Raw genomic sequence first — 18,123 nt, forward strand, 5'->3', positions numbered from 1 at the left:
GTAAACCTTTTTTCGGGTTTTAAATCCCATTAAAGGAAGAATGTAAACAGCTAAGTAATCTTATGAGTATTTTTACTTGAAACTAAAAAAGAAAAAAAAAGCATGGCCTTAAAGTCAGTTTAATGTCATTCATCCATGTTATAACGAGGATTTGGTCAGATTAGCATACAGATATCAAAAATTAGCATTTGCTGTGTGCCGCAATATAATTCCTCCCAACCTTTTTATGCTGCTGTCATTCAGCGCCGTTTCATGTGTTACGACAAGAGCACCGAGCCTTGAATCAGCTGAGCTGCTCGGTAATTTTATTAACAAAGAAATATGAACGATATGAGCATGTTTGTTTGTTCTTGACAATAAAAGGTTCCTTTAAATCAACAGGGAAATAAAGTGGTATTTTGTTGATTTGTTGTCCCCCTCATGTTCAGATGGAGCTTCCAAACAGGCTGAGTAAATGACGAATAAGAGCATCGCATGTGGATTGGAATTTAGATTGTTGGCAAAACAATAAGCTCAGCGATGATTCAAGTGACAAACAGAAACATAAAGACTGGAGCAGGAACTTGTGTGTACTCAGATTCTCAAATGGTCACATGTGGTGTGCATGTGCAAGGACATTAAATATGCTGAAGCCTTACGTGATAGGGCATAGTGGTCCATAATCAAATTGTTTTTTTATTTTAAGATTAAATACTTAGCCCATGTTTTTGTACAGAATATTCCACAAGACAATCAAACAACTACACTATTCCTTAAACATTTGCCCTAGTTTAACCCTTTAACATCAGAGCTTTAGCTTCAGTGTTTACATTCTTTCGATTTCCGTAACTCTTCAACCATTTACATAATTATCGTAATTCCATTGGATTTTGAAGCAAAGAAAAGCAGCTTTGCACCGATGTGCAACAATTAACAATAGTGAAGTGTTTATGCAATAAAAGTAAATCATCTACTTCTGTTGCAGATATAAGTGGCCATTATATGCCTTTTGTCCGTGTTCAAATCGGCTGATTCATGTGTATCACTTAATGGTCAAAGAGTTTCCATATGTCAAAGACGGTGTGTTATTAAGATGTCATCGGCGGCATCCCTGGTGTTAAAGGGTTAACCCTATTTAACTGTTCACATCATATTGGATATGCATTTCTGAGACCTTTATCTCATTGTATACAGATCTTGGTCCATGTTTTCTGCCCTGTAGTTCAACATCAGTCCACTAGGGGCAGTAGGAGGGCTTTTCCTGCGCATTTCAAAATGGCTGCCTCCTTAATTTTCAAAGGTTTTTAATGTCAATAACCCATCTAATGATATTCATTTAACTACTCACTGTATTAAAATAATGCAACATTTGTTGATAATATTTTTTTATAATTCAGTTACATATATAATGCAGTTATACCATATTTGAATCAGTGGGTAAACAAAGAACCTCTGACCAAACACTCGTCACTATTTGATTTCTATCTTAAACTAGCATTGTTGTTTCCAAAAGCTCTTTAAATCACCCAATGAATCATAATTAATACTATCTGTATCTCATCTAAGAATTATATTGCAATTTGTTGTGTTTGGATTCATTTATGGATTTATTAAAGTTTTATTACTCCAGGCAGGGCAGATTAAGAAGAGCTTTCTTCTTTACAACTGTGGCTTGGCTTTAAAAGACATCTTAATTCCAAAAAATAAGTAAATAAATAAATAAAAATAAAATTAATTTTTTGTCAGTTTTTTGATGTAGTGGGCTTAGTGTAAAATACTATGTTTTGACATAGAATATTTATTTTTTAACTGGTTAGTCTTTAAAAAACCCTCTACTGTAAACGGTGATCTTTGAGAGAATTGTGAATATTTTGGTTGTTTTACATATGTTTCATGGCTTCATATACCCAGTATGCTTACTTTTGAAATGTTCTTTTATTAATATTTTTGTATTTTTCATCTTTAGTATTTAGTAAATAAGATGTCAAAAATTACACAAAACCTCAACAGCTTATAAGAAAACATGAAAGAAGATCATTTAGTTTTCATCTCTAACAGGATTTAGATTATTTGACCTTTTTCACATGGAAAAGATACAGATTAACAAAAAGCTAAAAAGTTTTAAGTCTTATAATAGGATTAGGGCTAGAAAAAAAAAAAAAAAAAGAACACCGAGACTGTTATAAATCTAGTTTTGTGAGAGGGCAACAAGCTAAATACAAAATTCAAAAAAGTAATAAAAATGTAGTTTCATCTGTAAATCCAGTGTAGCTTCTAATTTAAAATGGTGCTTGTAACACAGATAAATTAAAACATATAAAAAATCATATAGAGGAGCTCTAATTCATTCCACTTTAATGTTTAGCTTGTTGTGTTTTTAAAGTGTAAAAGAATCGGCTTTAATGATGAGGTCTGATCAGATTCACAGTTTAGAAGAAAAACAACTCGCCTGAAGGAGGTGCTGTGGTTCTTGGTGATGCTTCTCTCTGGATTTGTCACTGTAGATAAAACTTTTTCACATAAAATAAAGAGAAATCTGTACAGTCATTTAAGAAAGACATATATAAGCTTGAAGTGGTTTTAAAAACAAAGTTGTATTTATTATTCTAGACAAGCAAAGAGTCGTCGCGTCTTTTTCTGGTTCTGGTGTTATTTAAACATCAATAAAAGTTGTTGTCAGAAACCAGCTTTATCTCTAAATAAATCATGAAAGTATTTAAATGAATCTCATCCTAAATACATTCTTGCAGATTTAAAAATCAAACAAACAAAAAAAAAAGGCAGCTCTGCGTTGTATGCATGTGTATATATAGATGTATACATCCTCTGAACTTTTCATTATTTCTTAAAAGCCTTTGCTTTGTTGGACCCATTTACGCCACGCAGCCGCTTACTGTTGACATCATTCTTTCCGAATCATCCGTCGTGATTTGGAGGCAAAAATAAAAAGGCAAAAAGAAAACCCCAACAAGTTTTATTGTTGCCGCCATGTAGCATCCCTGACGCCTCAAATCTTGCGGTACATTAAAAATTTATTTTGCAGGCTTTCAGTGTGGGTAATAAAAAGATTGAACACACATCCACACAAACTCTGCATCATCTATTCCCCACTTTTATTGCCAGACAGTGCTTGTTTTTTTATTATTTATTTATTTTTCTTTAAGATTGTTGATGTTTGTGTCGCCCCATAAAGATAAAGGTACGGCGGGTCAAAAGGTCAAAAACAACCTGGGGAAAATTAAGAAGCTTTTAATTTGAAAAGTTTAGTTTTTGCAAACTTTTTGTGTAGTATGATGTGTTCTTGTACCCCTTATTTGTTTGTGTTACCATTTTCTGCATTTCTCGTGGTGTTTGTGAACAAGCTCCCCTGATTACCCCAGTGTCCACTGCCTGTTGGAGGCCACTTTGTGACTGTTGCCGTGGGCAACCAGATGGCTAATTGAGCACTCTGTCATGTCACCTCCCGTCACAGGGGAGTGAGCCAATCAGGACAGGCTATACTTCTCAGCAGCCGCCCCCACAGATTTTGCTCCCGTCTTTACGGAGTCCGGGCTCGGGCCCCAGAGGGACTGTTTAGCCGGGCTCACAGTGAGGGACTGGTTACAACTGATGTCAAGCCACCGGCTTATTTACATTCCATCAACCTGAGTGGATGGCGCAATGTTTGTGTGTGTTCGTCTCTTTATTTCAGTTTAATAGAGCGGAATCATGTCACCTCCCATGCATTTATGATGCTGCGTTATTGGCTTGCTCATTTTCTGTTTGAAACTCACAGCTAGATTACAGATGTTAACCCACCCCGGCTCCACATTCCCCGCTTATACTTCAGGACCATAAAACACCCCACGCCGGTGGAGGCTGTAAGCCATTAAAATGCTCGGATCATTCCAGAACGGCTGCTTTTATTGATTAGGCGGCTGTATGCTGTTAGGTCGAGTTGTAATGGATCAGAGGTTCCTTCATTATACCAGAAATCAAAGCAAATTTTATTTAGGACGACAGCAGCGTTTCTCTCAACTTTATGTTTTCCAAACTCGCCTTTGCTGCTCAATCAGTGCCCAACAACTGAAAACACCCAATTGTGAGAAATTGAACTGGTACATATTAATCCAGAGAATTCCTTTTTCACATTTTTATTAAGTATTATTGATAGTAAGGTTTGGTATTGTACAAAATAAAACTATAGAATGAAGCAAAATAGCATGTAGACAGAACCAACAAAGTATAACTTTTTAGCATAACTAAGAAGCGTAACTACATAGCATAACTGCGTAACCTAACTATGTAACTAACAAGCATAACTACGTAGCATAAGCATAGCATAGCATGACTCTTTAATTGTTTATGGAGTTATTCTATTGGATTCTGAAGTTGAGAAAAGCCGCCTTGTGTTAATATGCAACAGTAGTAAAGTGCTAATACATTTAATTACATCAGTTGAGTCTGTCACATGAAAAAGCGACTTTATGCCGTTGTACAACAATTTTTGTTGATAATGTCGTCCATAACTGTACAAATCCTTTATGAAAAGACACTTTTCTCCATGTCAGAATCAGCTGATTCACATTGATCGTATTAACCGTTGAAGTGTTACGATAGGTCAAAGAATGTGTTATTTAGGTGACATCTCCAATCGTAAATGGTATAAGTTTAAAAAAAAAGTTTAACAATCAACAGCTTGTAAGGGAGAATGACTCCATTTTAATCCAATATCAGTTGGCATTCATCATCCCAATAGTATATCACAGGCATGTTCTATAAATCATGCATACATTCACATTTTGGAGTCCTACCTTTTGCTTTGAAAAGACCAGAGAATCATCCATCTTTTTGTTGTTTAATGATTGAATTATGTAATTTATATCTCTTATTATTCTGTATTTAATAATAGATCATAATGATCCATGATTAATACATTAATACAATTTCTGTGGTTCTTAAGTGATGCAAGTTCCCCGTCTTCTTGTCTTCAAGGTTCAAAATAATTCTGTCTTTGACATCAGTTATGGACACATTTATACTTTCCTGTAAGCCGATTTACTCTGCCGTGATTAAGGTTAAAGTTTGACACAATAGGTCTCAAGGCAGAACAAAGACTTGCAAACTATTTTGTTAAATAAACCTTTTGTTTTTCTCTGTAGAGTTTACTGTGATCCACCAGAAGTAAAAAAAAGTGTGTGTGGAAGGAGGGTGATGTCGCTTTAGTCAAAACTAGTTACTTTTCATGTATTACACCTCGCTTGATGAGAGAGCTGGAGGTGCCGAAGATAAAATCTGTGAGATATTACCGAGGCTGTAGCAGAAAATTGAACCTCAGAATTGAAGCTAATTGAATTTGAGAATGATAAGTTTAAAAAAAGAGGGGGGGGCTCTTACAGCCAGCGAAGAAGGATGAAGAGTTTGGGGATTTGGGAGGAAATGAGTGAGGAAGGCTTCTAATTTAAATGGACGAAGATGAAATGAGGATGAAGAGTGAGATTCATTTCTTCTTAGCAGAATTTACACTTGAACGTCTCTGCCAATCAGAACACTCTGAATTCGCAAGAGTATCACCATTTTACTCTCATGGCCTCACAAACAACAGCTTTAAAAAAAAAAAAATGCGTATTGCTATAGAAAGTGACGACCAAGGAATATGTGTTTTTCCCTTTGACCGTATAAGAGAACTGGACCAATTAAGTGTGAACAAAAATGTTTTTTTTTTTCCGGCTGCAACAAAATTAAGTCAATTCAGCTGCCATTTTTTCCGTGATATGGACTCCGCCATGTTTATACCAGAAATTGTCAGTAATCAGTAAGTCTATGAGATTTTGTCTTCTTGGAGCCAGTGGGGTGAGGGGGAGGAGTCACTCAGTGCAGTTATCGTATACAGTCAATGGTTTTTCCAGCTGAATGATGGGCGATCAAAACTGAAAGCTTCACAGAAAGTATCTCTGCTGCACTTTTTCCAATATATATTTTGAACTATTAGTTTTAAATAATTTTTTTAAATCATGTTTTAACTGTCACTATGACATTAGCTTCCACTTTTAAAGTTGGTTTATTTATACCACAAATAACAAAGCATTGATTGACAGTGATGATATTACAACTGCAGTCTTTTTGCTTGTTTTGGTTTCAAGGATTCTTAGTTTTTGTTTTGTTTTTTAACTATACAGCAAAGTCTTGTCTTGATGGCATGGAAAAAGCTGTATGACTGTTTGCCAAGCAGAATGTTCCGTGCTGGTGCCTCTTTCATGTATTACCACTGCAGAGGCACAATTAACCAATGGAACAAAACCGCTTCCTCAAGGTCTCAGACAAGTACTTTTATTGCTCTTTTTGAAACTCTGTGTTCACTTCTCTTAATGTTTTTTTTTTTTTTTAAGTTGAAATCTTTTCTCTATTTTTATCTACATTTAGTGCACTTATTGACTGTATTTTTGTTCTTTTTTAATGGGGGAAACAGATTTTAAGGGCTGTAAATGCAGTCAGGCCTAAAAAACTTTAGGGGATCATCAAAATTAAGGATTTTCATGAAAAAGTTGAAATTCATTTATATTTGCAGAAAAACAAAAAAGAAAGACTCTAGATGTTTGTCTAATTGACTGAATTACACTTGATTTGGTTGAAGTGAAAGTCATCTGCAATGCCGTCTTGTCTTTCCAGATTTCCCTGTCGTGGAACCGTGGTCCGAAAGTGCCGCTCTTTCAGAAAGCTCCGTCTTCATGGACGGCTTCCTCTACGTCTCCTCTGCCTCGGCGAAGGCGACTCTGGACCGACGCGGAAGAGACGGTAAGCGCAAGTGCCGCTTTGCAAAATTCTCCCAGAAGGGCCAGTCACACGGCGAATCCATTTCTAAGCAGTTTAAGCTGCGTGTTTGTCAGAGGTCTCCTCCAGTTAAGCACTGATCGATCAATCAGTGTCAGTCTGTCAGCCGTCAAACCGCCAGCCGTTTAATCCGCACCACAAACAGTCCAGTCAAAGGGATCAATGGATCTGTCTTTCAAAAACATTCAGGTCTACGGGGAAAGCTTGTCAGACACATGTATGTTAGATGAATGAGCTTTGAACGCTGTGGGAAGTCACAGGGCACATTTAGAGTCCGCTGAGGAAGACAACGGTAAACAAATTTAACGTAAAAACATTCGCACAACTCCCCCTAAAAAACGTTTAAATTCCTACATCCTTTACGGTGGTTTGAAACTTTTTAATCAGGATTTGTTTCCTGCTCAGACTCCTCAGCTGCTGCACCTCGTGCCCTGCAGTGGTCCCACTTCCCCAAACAGCTGGAGTGTTTCAAGGGCTCATGGGTAATTAGGACAAAGTACCAGCTTTAGGCAAAGCCTCAAGGGAAGCAGGTTATTTAGAAGGTGAAGGAACAGAGGTGCAGAGGAAAAACACTAACTTTCACTCAAATGACTAAAGTCCTCTTCACGATGAGCAAGGAACCCATCTCCATTCTCTTATTACCAACCCCTCAACTTTTATTGGTTACTTTGCAAGTCGCCTAATGAACCAAGCTAAACTTTGATAATAGTTTATCAGCCAAGCCAAGGGTTTCAAGTCATTTATGTAATTGGTTTTGTTGCTCTTTTTCCCCCAATTTACAAGATTTGTACTGTTTGTTGAAACTGTAGACACAGGTTATATGTATCACCAGACATTGGATTAAAAACCATGAAAATGAAGTCTAAAGTTGGGCGGACACATTGGTTAGTGTCAGGAACTGGTGGTGTAGGACCCAAAATGCAGGAAACCAGGCTTAGACAGAAACTTAAGTATTTATTAAATAAACTGATTCATGACATAAACATAGGAGCAACAAAGACGTGACCGGACAAGGATGAACTGAAAACTAGATGCTTAAATAGGGTGAGGGCAATTAACAAAAATGAAGACGGCTGTGGGTGATGAACCTGAAACTGGTGTGACTGAGAGACAATTCAAAACAGAACATGACCAAAAACCCTAACAACTCACAAAACTCAAAACAAAGTTCACAATTCCGACAGTACCCCTCCCCAAAAGGGCATATACCAGACACCCAAAAGCAAGAACACCTGGGAGGAGGGGACATGGAGGAACAAAATAAAAACAAATCCAAAAAAAGATTAAGGGGTCATATGTCTCCTGCAAACACTTTGTTCAGTTTGCCTGATTTACATAAATCAATGATCACAATCATATATTTGTTTTTATTCCATAATTCTGGACTTATTTTTCTATCAAGGTTTGAACTTTCTGAGAAAAGTGTATGAAGTGTGGAGAAAAGGATTTTACATTGCAAATTTCACCTTTTTCTGTTTTTCTTAGAATGTAATGCCTGCAATACATGAAGGAACACTATACATGTAAACATATATTGTTCAAAGTTAGGACTCCAATGTTTGCTTCTACTTACTGGTTTTGTATTTTACTCACTCTTGAGCTTTTCGTCCCTTTTACCTACACTTCACCTTTCCTTCCCAGATTAGATCCCATTCTAGTTTAACATCTAAACACGTTGTTATTCCATCTATAATGGAGAGCTTTTATTTTGTGCATTAACGTCACTTGAACTGCAGCTGTTGAAAAATTCAATGGGGTCGGCTCTAAAAAAAAAAAAAAAAAAATACTCGCCTCGCTCCGACTTCTTCAATCAGAACGAAGTGCTGTCAGAACTGCGTGAGCACGGAAGGATGAGGTATTTCTGAATGTACAGAATGCCTTTGGCTCCCGGGCTAATGGTTTGATGGTCTACAGATGTGCTTGGGTCCTTAATAATTCATACCTGCGCTCAGGGCTTAATAAAAGCACTCCGCCACACTGTCTTCAACTTCTTCTTTTCATTTGGAGACCACTCCAGAAGGCTTTTCTGCTTAAACTTACAGCACACGGACTACAGTGATAGCATGACACGTATTAAATTGGCACGATATTATTGCTATGACATAGGCGCCATTGGACATTCCAGCTAACAAAGTACTCATCGGCCCAACATTACAGCCCGTCTACATACTGCTCGTAATAAATGTACGGATTAGAAAAACGGCGATCCTAGCTCCATTCTTTTATATGTGCATTAAACCTTGATAAAATGTTCCCTGTCGACTGTTTGTTGTTGTTATGAGGTCTTAAACATGTAGATAGTATATTCTAGCGCAAATGAAGTCCTCCCTCTTGAAGGGCCAGTGTGGTGACTCATACAGCTCCTGCCTTCAGGAGTGTGTACTCTGTCTGTGTTTGTAAAGGAAACAAGAGACGGCAGACAAAGGATGGAGCAGTGAGCCTCCGCGGGGAAACAGCACCTGTAATTTTTGATCGGTTGAAGCAGAACTTCAAATTTAGTTGCTGTTGTAACTTGCAATTTACAGGTAAACAGTGATTTTATTTATGATAAACCTTTAAAGGTCCACTCCGATGAAAATTGTATTTTGGGTGTTTTTAACAGTTTTCTGATGATGGAAGACAGATTTTAGCTAAAAACAGCATCATCAGAATTAAAACAAAGGAACGCTCTTACAATAGATCAAAAGATGATCTGATTGGGACTTTAAAATTTAATCACCAATAAAAAACAAATTAGAAATTAGTCTGATTTTTACATTACCACTGCTTTGTTTTAAATCCTAAAACCTAGTTGAAAAACAAGTCGATTGTGGAGTTCTTGTTCACCATCATTTATCATCATCGCCGCTGATCTCTCTGTGTCTGCCTGTAACGAAGTGGACTCTGATTTCAGTAGACAGTTCAGATCCCCTCCGCTCCCCGATTTCCATTTCCAGCCCATGTGACAAGCTGTCCGCCAGATGAGTCTTCATCGCAGGTATTTTAGTCTGATTGCAAGATAAGCAGACGCCTGCTGGAAGAGGTGGGAGTGGAGGGAAAAATGGAGCGGAAACTGCTATTTCAATGCATGTGGGAATGGGTGTCTGCTCAATGTCGATAAAAAGTTTATCGGGAAGTCTCAGTAAATTGGGAGGTTATTTATTTTAGTTTTTTAAAGCCCAAACCGATAAACTAAAATGTGTTTTTGTTCCTCTACAGCTTGATTGAGTGCCACAATGGTGCCTCAGCTTTGTCTATTAAACCTGTTCAAGATGCACGTTTTCCTGCGAAAAGATGTGGAAAAAAGCATTAAAGGAGAGAAAAGGGTTCCACATTGTAGATTCAGAGGCCTTCCTTCCAGTGGAAAGTACTTTGCGGGGAGCTGTCTTGGCGTGCGAGCTAATTGGCCCGATTTATCTGGTGAAGGCTGTACCACGGCTGGCTTCCGCTAGCGTTGTCTCTTGCGGCTGGTTGTGGACTCCTGCGGAGAACGGCTGGGCCACGGGGCTGTAACTGTGTGTTGGGGAACAGCTGGCATTGGACGCAGCTGCTTGATTGTAAATCAAGCATTATTGTTCCACCCCACATTGCGGCGGAGCATGTGCACTAGCTAGTGGTATCCCTCCCGCTAAGGAAAGTCGAAACCACAAACAAAAAGCGAGGAGAAGGATGCTCATGATTGAGGATGCAGAGATTTCCGATAAAGCCCAAATTCCTGGTGGAATGTCTTAAAGGGATCCAAAGGCATTCACAGCCGTGGCAGGAAGAAACTTTTTCCCACAAACTGTATCAAACTCAACTGTTTCACATTTCCTCTTTAGTTGCAAGCTGTTGCCTGTTCTTCTTCTCAGGCAGTACATTTCTATACTTCAGTTTTTTCAGTAAACCAAAACAAAATCTCTTTTTTTTTCCCCAACTACGAATACTTCCTCTTTCTTTTGTGTGTATTATTAGAATAGATCTTGAAAAAACTGGATTTCAGTTATCTGACCATATTAATGTCCACACTGTCTGGACCCACAGTCTCACAGCAATTTACCTCCCAAAACCACAGTGGAATTTTTGCTCCTCTTCCTCTGAGTTAATGGGACATTTTTAGTCCTGTCTGTGCTCTAAATGTAGATTGAAGACTTTTGTCAATCTGCTTGATGGTGGAGCATCTAAATGTTCCTTAATCTACAAAGCGAGAGATCTTTTTTAGCATTTAAAATGTTCATCAGCTGTGACTTTTACTTTTCTGTAACCATCAGGACTGGAAACAATGTGACCTCATCTCATGTGGAATGTTTGGGTTTTTTTCTGGTCAAGCAGATTATTTTTTTCCTTTAAGATTATTCAGAATTAAAGCTTTTAATGTTTTGTCACCTCATGTTTTCCTTTGTTTGTTGTTTTTTTTTTTATATATTTACATCTCCAGATACACCATTCAAAAGTTTAAGGTTAAATCACAAGAGAAAAAACACTCTAACCATTTATTTACATTTGTTCATAAGAAAAAACATTTTTTTAAGGGATTCACTTGAGAAAAATTAGGTAAGTACTCACAATAAGTTAGGGAGATTATTTATCTGAGCGCTTCTCCTATTTGGTCTTAATTTTTAATAAAGATATAAAAGTAGTGCCGTCACACAATTATTTTTGTGCGATTAATTTTTCGTGAACTGTAATTAATTTATCTAATTATTCAACTTTAATCATTATTTTTTTACCTAATAATTCCTGTTAAAAGACTCATTTTGTGGTATTTTATTTAAGTTTTTGACATTCTGGTGCAGTATATGATTAAAATAATCATATAATAATAATGTGAAGTTTCGTTTTTAAAATTTGTTTTGTTAAAGACTTCCAACCTTAACTTTGACACCACCGAGGGGTATTTTTTTTTTCAATCTTGAACAAATAACCAAATAAAAACAAAAAAAAAAAATCAGATCCAGAGTGCTAATTTATCAAATCCTAAAACAGTAGGAACACTTTTCTGAGCAATCCAATGATTTTGAACAAGAACTTCTTATTTATACCATAACTAGTTTGTTGATAACCCTAATTCCACAGTTTATCATTAAAGCAAGACAGTAGAAAAGACATGAGAGTGATTTTATAGTCTCATTTAAACTATTTGGGTGAATCTGATCATTATAAAAACTTGGATAAAGCAGAAAAGAAATAAAGAAGAGAATCTAAGAAGGAAGAAATGAAACACCTAAGAGGAATTGAACAATTTAGACTTTGAATAAAGTTTTGCTTCATCATGTGCACAAAAACAATGGCTAAAATAATGTTTTTTTTTTTTTTTCCAAAAACTTCTCATGATGATCACCTTTCACAAAAAGTAGCTAGAGCGGCGCGCCGTTTGTGGGCCTCGCGCTGAAGATGTTACCATGACAATACAAAGCATATTAAGTATTCCACTTTTGTAAAATAAAAAAATAAACCTGAAAATATAACAGGACTGAAATACTAATAAATTATTTCATATTTATATTTTTCTTAAATGACAATGTTATGAGTGGGATAAAATGCTCTTTCAAGTGTGCACAACACGGAAGTAACCATCTGACGCAAAAATGATGCGCTAAAATGTTTGTCATTAATTAATTGCTGTTAATTCGATAATTTGACACCCCTACAAAAAAGTTACCCTTGATATTACTAAGATGAATCAGAAGAAACACAATTTTCTTTAGTTTAATATTTATTATCCATTCCCAAATGTAAAGCATCCACTTTACCAATAAGTACGAGAAAAAAACTCCTTGACAGAAACTTTTCTGTTGAACTTTCTGCAGTCCTTCTCACAAATGCACACCCTTTAAAACCAGTTCAAAAGTTGTTGTCTGTCACCGTAAAAGTTGAAATGTTTCATTGTTCCCTCGTTAGAAAGTGATAAAGGAGACGCAGAACTACAGAAAAGAACCAAACAACATAACATTCGTCTGAAAAATGATGGACATGACATTTTCTGCAAAAATCTCAGTGAATCACATTTTAAACCATTTTCTAGCTCTCTTTTTTTCATCACCCCGTATGTCCTGTCAGGTAAATCAGGGGGTAATGGTTTTAAATACCACTCTTTTGTCTCTCGTCACTACCCTACACTTGTATTCAAGCTTCCTACCTGCACAGGAGCTTTCACACAGAGATGATAAATGCACAGCTGCAGGAATAATCATTTTCTTGAAGTGAAGTGGGGTCAGGAGAAGTGTACTTTTCTTTTTTTTTTTTTTTTTTTTAAATGCCACGTAAGACTCTTAATCCGAGTTGTTTTTGTCGTTTCAAAGCTGTTTGCAGCATCATGTCCATTTTTTAAAAACAGAGAACACGCCGATAAAGTGAAGAAAAAGCCGTAATGAGTGGCAGCACGAGGGTGAATAGGGCAACGCTGACATCCTCCTCTTTCATGCTTATCACATCCTTTTCTCTTTTTTTTCTTTCACCATCCAGTTGTAGACACTTCCTTTTTTTATTGGAACTATATCTGTTCCTTCAGAAACATCACACACAGTTGGCAGTGGAATACACAATTAGCATATTCATGAGATGAATACAGTTGAATCTTTGGAGGCGCGAGCGACAGGGGGTGTGGGCCGGGAAGCTGTTTGTGTGTTTGTTGCAGAACAGAAAAAAATAAATAAAAAAAATAAAACAGATGGCACAGTGACTTTGAAAATCCAAAATTAGGTATGTTGTCGTGAACTTCACGCTCATTGGCTATGTAAATCGCACAGTCAGATTGTCAAGAAAGACAATGTTGTGTGTTTTCCGGCTTCTACCGCCAAGAGGATGTTGATTGAAATCAGTTTGGTACTTCATAAGCTTTAATTATGTGTGTTTACATCCACACATGCTGCCTGTATTACACCTGTTCTGTGAGAACACATCTGTCATCTAAAGGTTGGACTTTTATATTCCTTACTCAATGCTGATCTATTTTTAATGATTTCTAAAAGAAGGTCATCGTGTGCCGTGTCACATTGAACTGTCCTTGAATCTTAGGGACAATGGTGAACAGCGGCTGGATTGATTATTATCATTTTTTAAATCTTTAACATTATAACTTCTACTTAAGTCCACTTTCGAGGGTTTGACTCCCTACTGGTATTGCAGGTGTTTGGGTTGTCCGTGAATGGTCTTAGACTACTATACCTACATTTTCCGCATGTTCCACGTATGTAGTTTTACTCCCTCGGGATACATGTGTAATTCAAAAGTATTCCATGCGTTCTTTATTCATCAATGTGCGCAGATGTCCGTCATTGAAGTACAAAGAGGTTTGGATAAACCACGCAAACATTAGATAAACCTGTGCTTGATTGAATTTTTTCACTTTGACATTGCATCAGCACCATGGACAGCGCCCACCACAGGCCCTCTTCATGCTTTGTTTTAACCCTTGTGCTATCTCATGGGGTCCAGATGACCCCACCCTTATATTCATGTGTGATCTTTCCCAAGACAAAGGTGGACATGATTTTTTGTCTGCCATAGACACCAGTGAAGATAAAAAAAAAACCCTTTTAAAAAAGTTTAACACAATGTTTTGTTGGGTCCAGATGACCCTACTTTTAATGCAAACATGCCTAGGAGAGCACAAGGGTTACATAAAGAGTCAGATTCTCCTGGTCCGCACCAGTTCTACGTCAGCTATCCCAGCAGATTCGGTAGCTGGGGATATCTGCGAAAAGGACCCGGCACGCGTTCAGTTACATTCTCTGATGTGGGCTTGTGTTTTCACCTTTCTCTCATTTCATTGTTACATCCTAAAATCCCTGTTCTTTTCTTTAAATTGTCTCTGAATTAGAACAATAAAAAAGAATGAGTACAAAGAGCTCAAACTTTCTGGTTATCCCATCTCCTGGAGCACAGATGGAAATGCTAAAACACTCGGCCTTTTTGCTGACCTCATTAGAACTGTCTTGAAATTGCGCTCCCAGCTTGCTGAGTCATTAAAACCGTTAAAGAATGCCAGAGTAGCTCTAATTGTTTCAAAGCAATCATTGAGATTGCAAACTGTAATTAGTTACTTCTTGATTATACAAACATTTGACTACTAACTGTTGAGCGCCTTGTTATTAATCCAACTTCAGGAACACGATGCAAAGACATATTGAAGCTATTTATAGGGGTCAAACTTAGAGCATTGATCTGTAAGACTCAGCATGAAACCTGTTTTCAGTTACCACTATGTGCATGTGTTATATAGAAGTCTGGTGGAAATAAAGGGCTTCTGAATCTTGGTCAGTTAGTCCATGGTGGTTGTGGAGTTGAGCCTTTTCATTTTAACTGGAGTGTTGAGGCCAAATGACTGAAAGAAAAAAAAAACATCTACCAGGAGTGAACATAGTTGTGACATTAGGCTAAATTGAAAGTTCTGTTGTAATAAATAAGCGATTAAAAAGTAAAATTACAATTTTTTTTTAAGAATTTTGAATGTTGTTTCTTGTTTCTTAAAATTATTTTTCCATTTTTTTGTCAGAATTCCATTTAAAATTTGCAAGCTTCTCGTTAAAATTCATATGCCTGAATAAAAGCCTAAAAAATTAAACCTTGATGGTAAAAAAGAGCTTTAATAAACAAAATCTATATATAGGTTTTTACTTTTTTTATGAAAGTCATTTTCTTTAGCAGGTTTTCTTTATTCAATGAACTACTTTACTGACAACACTCAATATGACATTGAGATAGTATTTTAAATGGAATTCCCAAAATAATATTTGCTTTTTATGAAGCAGAATCCTTGGAAATATGGTAATTGTTGTTATTTTAGTAATTTTTTTTACTGAATGAAAGCAGTGACAGTCATGCTTCTCTTTTGCACTGTAGGTTTGGGTTTAGTAAACTGTTTTAGTTCATTCAAGGCTAACGATCCTTCACCAAACACGCTGCTTTTATCTGTCTGCTGCAGATATGTCCCGCCGCTGGTGCACTCTGGAGGGCGGCTCGCTGAGTTTCTACCAGAGCGAGCGGAGCTCCTCCGCCCTGGGAAGAGTGCAGATCAACGAGGTGGTCAGCCTGGCTGTCAGCAACTCCGAGACCATTATTGGAGCCGGGTATGGATGCAAACGTCATGATATTCATTTTTGAACTGTTTTTATTTATTATTTAGTTTGAATAAAGGCTATGAATACAGGAAAAAAAACAGGAAATTCATTAAAAGTCTTTTAATTATGGTTGTCTGCAAGAATTTGTTAGAGGAGCGTCATGAAAAGTTTCTTTAGAGAATCCTCATGGTGAAAGGCACTCATTAAGGAGACATTTTCTAAACACATTTTGACTCTTAAACTGTTAGAGGTTGACATAATTATTAAGATTTATTCTCTTTTTTTAATTTTAGCAGCTTAGTGACAAAAAAAAGTTGCATTTAATTTTTCTTAAATTTTTCCCTACAAAAAGGATGAATATGTTTCAGGAAATTTAAATCAAATCAAACGTTATTTGTATATCACTTTTGCTAATTAGAATTTTACTTTGTACTGAAGTGGGGGAACACACTGAGATATAAAACCTCTTGGGTCTAGATTGCCTTCTTTACGTTTTCCAGCACATTTAAAGACCCACTCCAATGAAAAACTGTTTCTGGTGTTTTGAACATGTTTCTGTGGCATTTTCCTCTTGATGAAGGAGATATTTAAAGAAAATAAAGCTAAAAATGTCATTTCTGTGTCTAGTTGTCTTAAAAAACAACACAGGTTTTTATTATTATGGCTAAAAGTGGTATAATCATGATTAAAAGACAACTGGAGATGCTTTTATAAAGATCAAAAGATGATCAGGGTGGAACTTTACAAGAAAACATTAGAAATTTCTACTGGATGAAAGGTATGTCGATTATAAATCAAATCAAACATTATTTATAAAACACATTTTTTCTTCAGTAACACAAAGAGCTTTACAGGATATATATATATATGTTAAACCTAAATAAGAAATCTATTAAAATATTTTATTTATTTGCATTATAAATGTTGCAGTTATGTATGCTAAACGCATACTCTTGTTTGCAGTATTTAAAAACTTTACAATGATTCATAAAATCTAAAATCTGTATAAATTAGGTAGATAAATGTTGCCATTTTTCTAAAAAAAATCCATAAAAAAAAAATCCTTAAAGCACATTATTGTTAAAACTCAGTTAATTATTCAGATCTCAAATTTTACAGAATAATAACAACTTTAAATGCAAAACAAAAAATAGTTTGTTGTGGTTTGTATTAGAAAAGTGAGCTAATTAGGAGAAAACATGAACTATAGCTGAAGAAAAAAAGCAAAGAGGAGGTGGGAAAGGAGTTTAAAACCGATTTTCCTTTTTGATCCAGTGCAAAAGTATAGAAATGAAAGATGTAGTCCATTATCGAGATGTGATAGCCTTAAAAAAAATGATGTTCTGGCCTCATCAAAGTAAGCTACCTTTAATGAGCTTCTATCCGAGCCTTTTTAGTCTCATGCAATTTAGTTTTGTTTCCCTTTTGGAAGATAAATGTTCACGATTATGCGTGTCTGAAAAAGACTACAGAAGAGAAAAAAATAAAAATAAATATGCCAAAGAGTTGTACAATCAAAAAGTCTTAAAAGTAACTCTTTCAGAACAACAAACACCAGGTGAAGCCACTATTTCATCACTTTATGTGGAAACAAAGCGCCCGAAATGACAGCAGTGCTTTCCAGGCTGCAGATGTCACATCTTTCATCCATCTAAGCACAGACATGCAAGACTCACGGGTTCAAAGAACACATTGATGTTTAAGGAAATATATGTGATAGTCTCTTCAGTAGCTTCCATTCCAAAAGTGGTTGAGCAGTGCCTTTGTTCTCTTAAGCCAAACTGTATCCCTTATATATCATTTTTTCCTTTTGTGGTTATCACTAAATCTGACTCAAAATATTCTAATTCCCTGCACTTTTCTTATTGCTATACACACAAATCATAGTTTATAGTAGATCAATCAAGTTATGGCGCTTTAATTTGCTCTGGTGAGCACACACACTCCGCCCCTCTTCCATAAAATGCACACAGGTTACACATATGCTTCATCGCTCCTGCTTTAAAGCCAGGTGATTTACCCCCGCCCCCCCTTTATTGGCTCGCTCACCATTTTTCCCGGATGTAATGGCAGCGCTTTGACACAACCACACGCACGCTTGTAAACACAGCTTGCCTTCTCCCCCTCATCATACGTCTTGTTAACATAATCTCAGACCACACATCATTCACTTTAACAGAACCATCAAAGCTTTACGAGGGCTGTATTTCCAGTTTACTTTGGCGACGACGCCCGCAAGCAGTGCCGCTTTTAACTGCCACCACCTTTTTTTTTGTTCTCACTCGCAGGCTTCCTGATAGCTTTTTTTTTTTAA

The 18,123-nt window shown here is 36.5% G+C and overlaps 1 protein-coding gene across 2 annotated transcripts in view; it reads left to right on the forward strand.

Annotated features, from left to right (window-relative positions):
• The window catches only part of zmp:0000000660 (arf-GAP with Rho-GAP domain, ANK repeat and PH domain-containing protein 2), a 163,973-nt gene that overhangs the window by 92,960 nt on the left and 52,890 nt on the right, over positions 1–18,123 (forward strand). For both annotated transcript variants that reach the window (XM_024287902.2, XM_036216728.1), the window contains exons 15-16: positions 6,628–6,753; positions 15,674–15,818. In XM_024287902.2, coding sequence (XP_024143670.1) covers positions 6,628–6,753; positions 15,674–15,818 — 271 coding nt within the window. The remainder of the gene's footprint in view (positions 1–6,627; positions 6,754–15,673; positions 15,819–18,123) is intronic.

This window comes from Oryzias melastigma, linkage group LG18 (assembly GCF_002922805.2).
Source record: "Oryzias melastigma strain HK-1 linkage group LG18, ASM292280v2, whole genome shotgun sequence".
In the NCBI taxonomy this organism is placed as follows: Eukaryota; Metazoa; Chordata; class Actinopteri; order Beloniformes; family Adrianichthyidae; genus Oryzias; species Oryzias melastigma.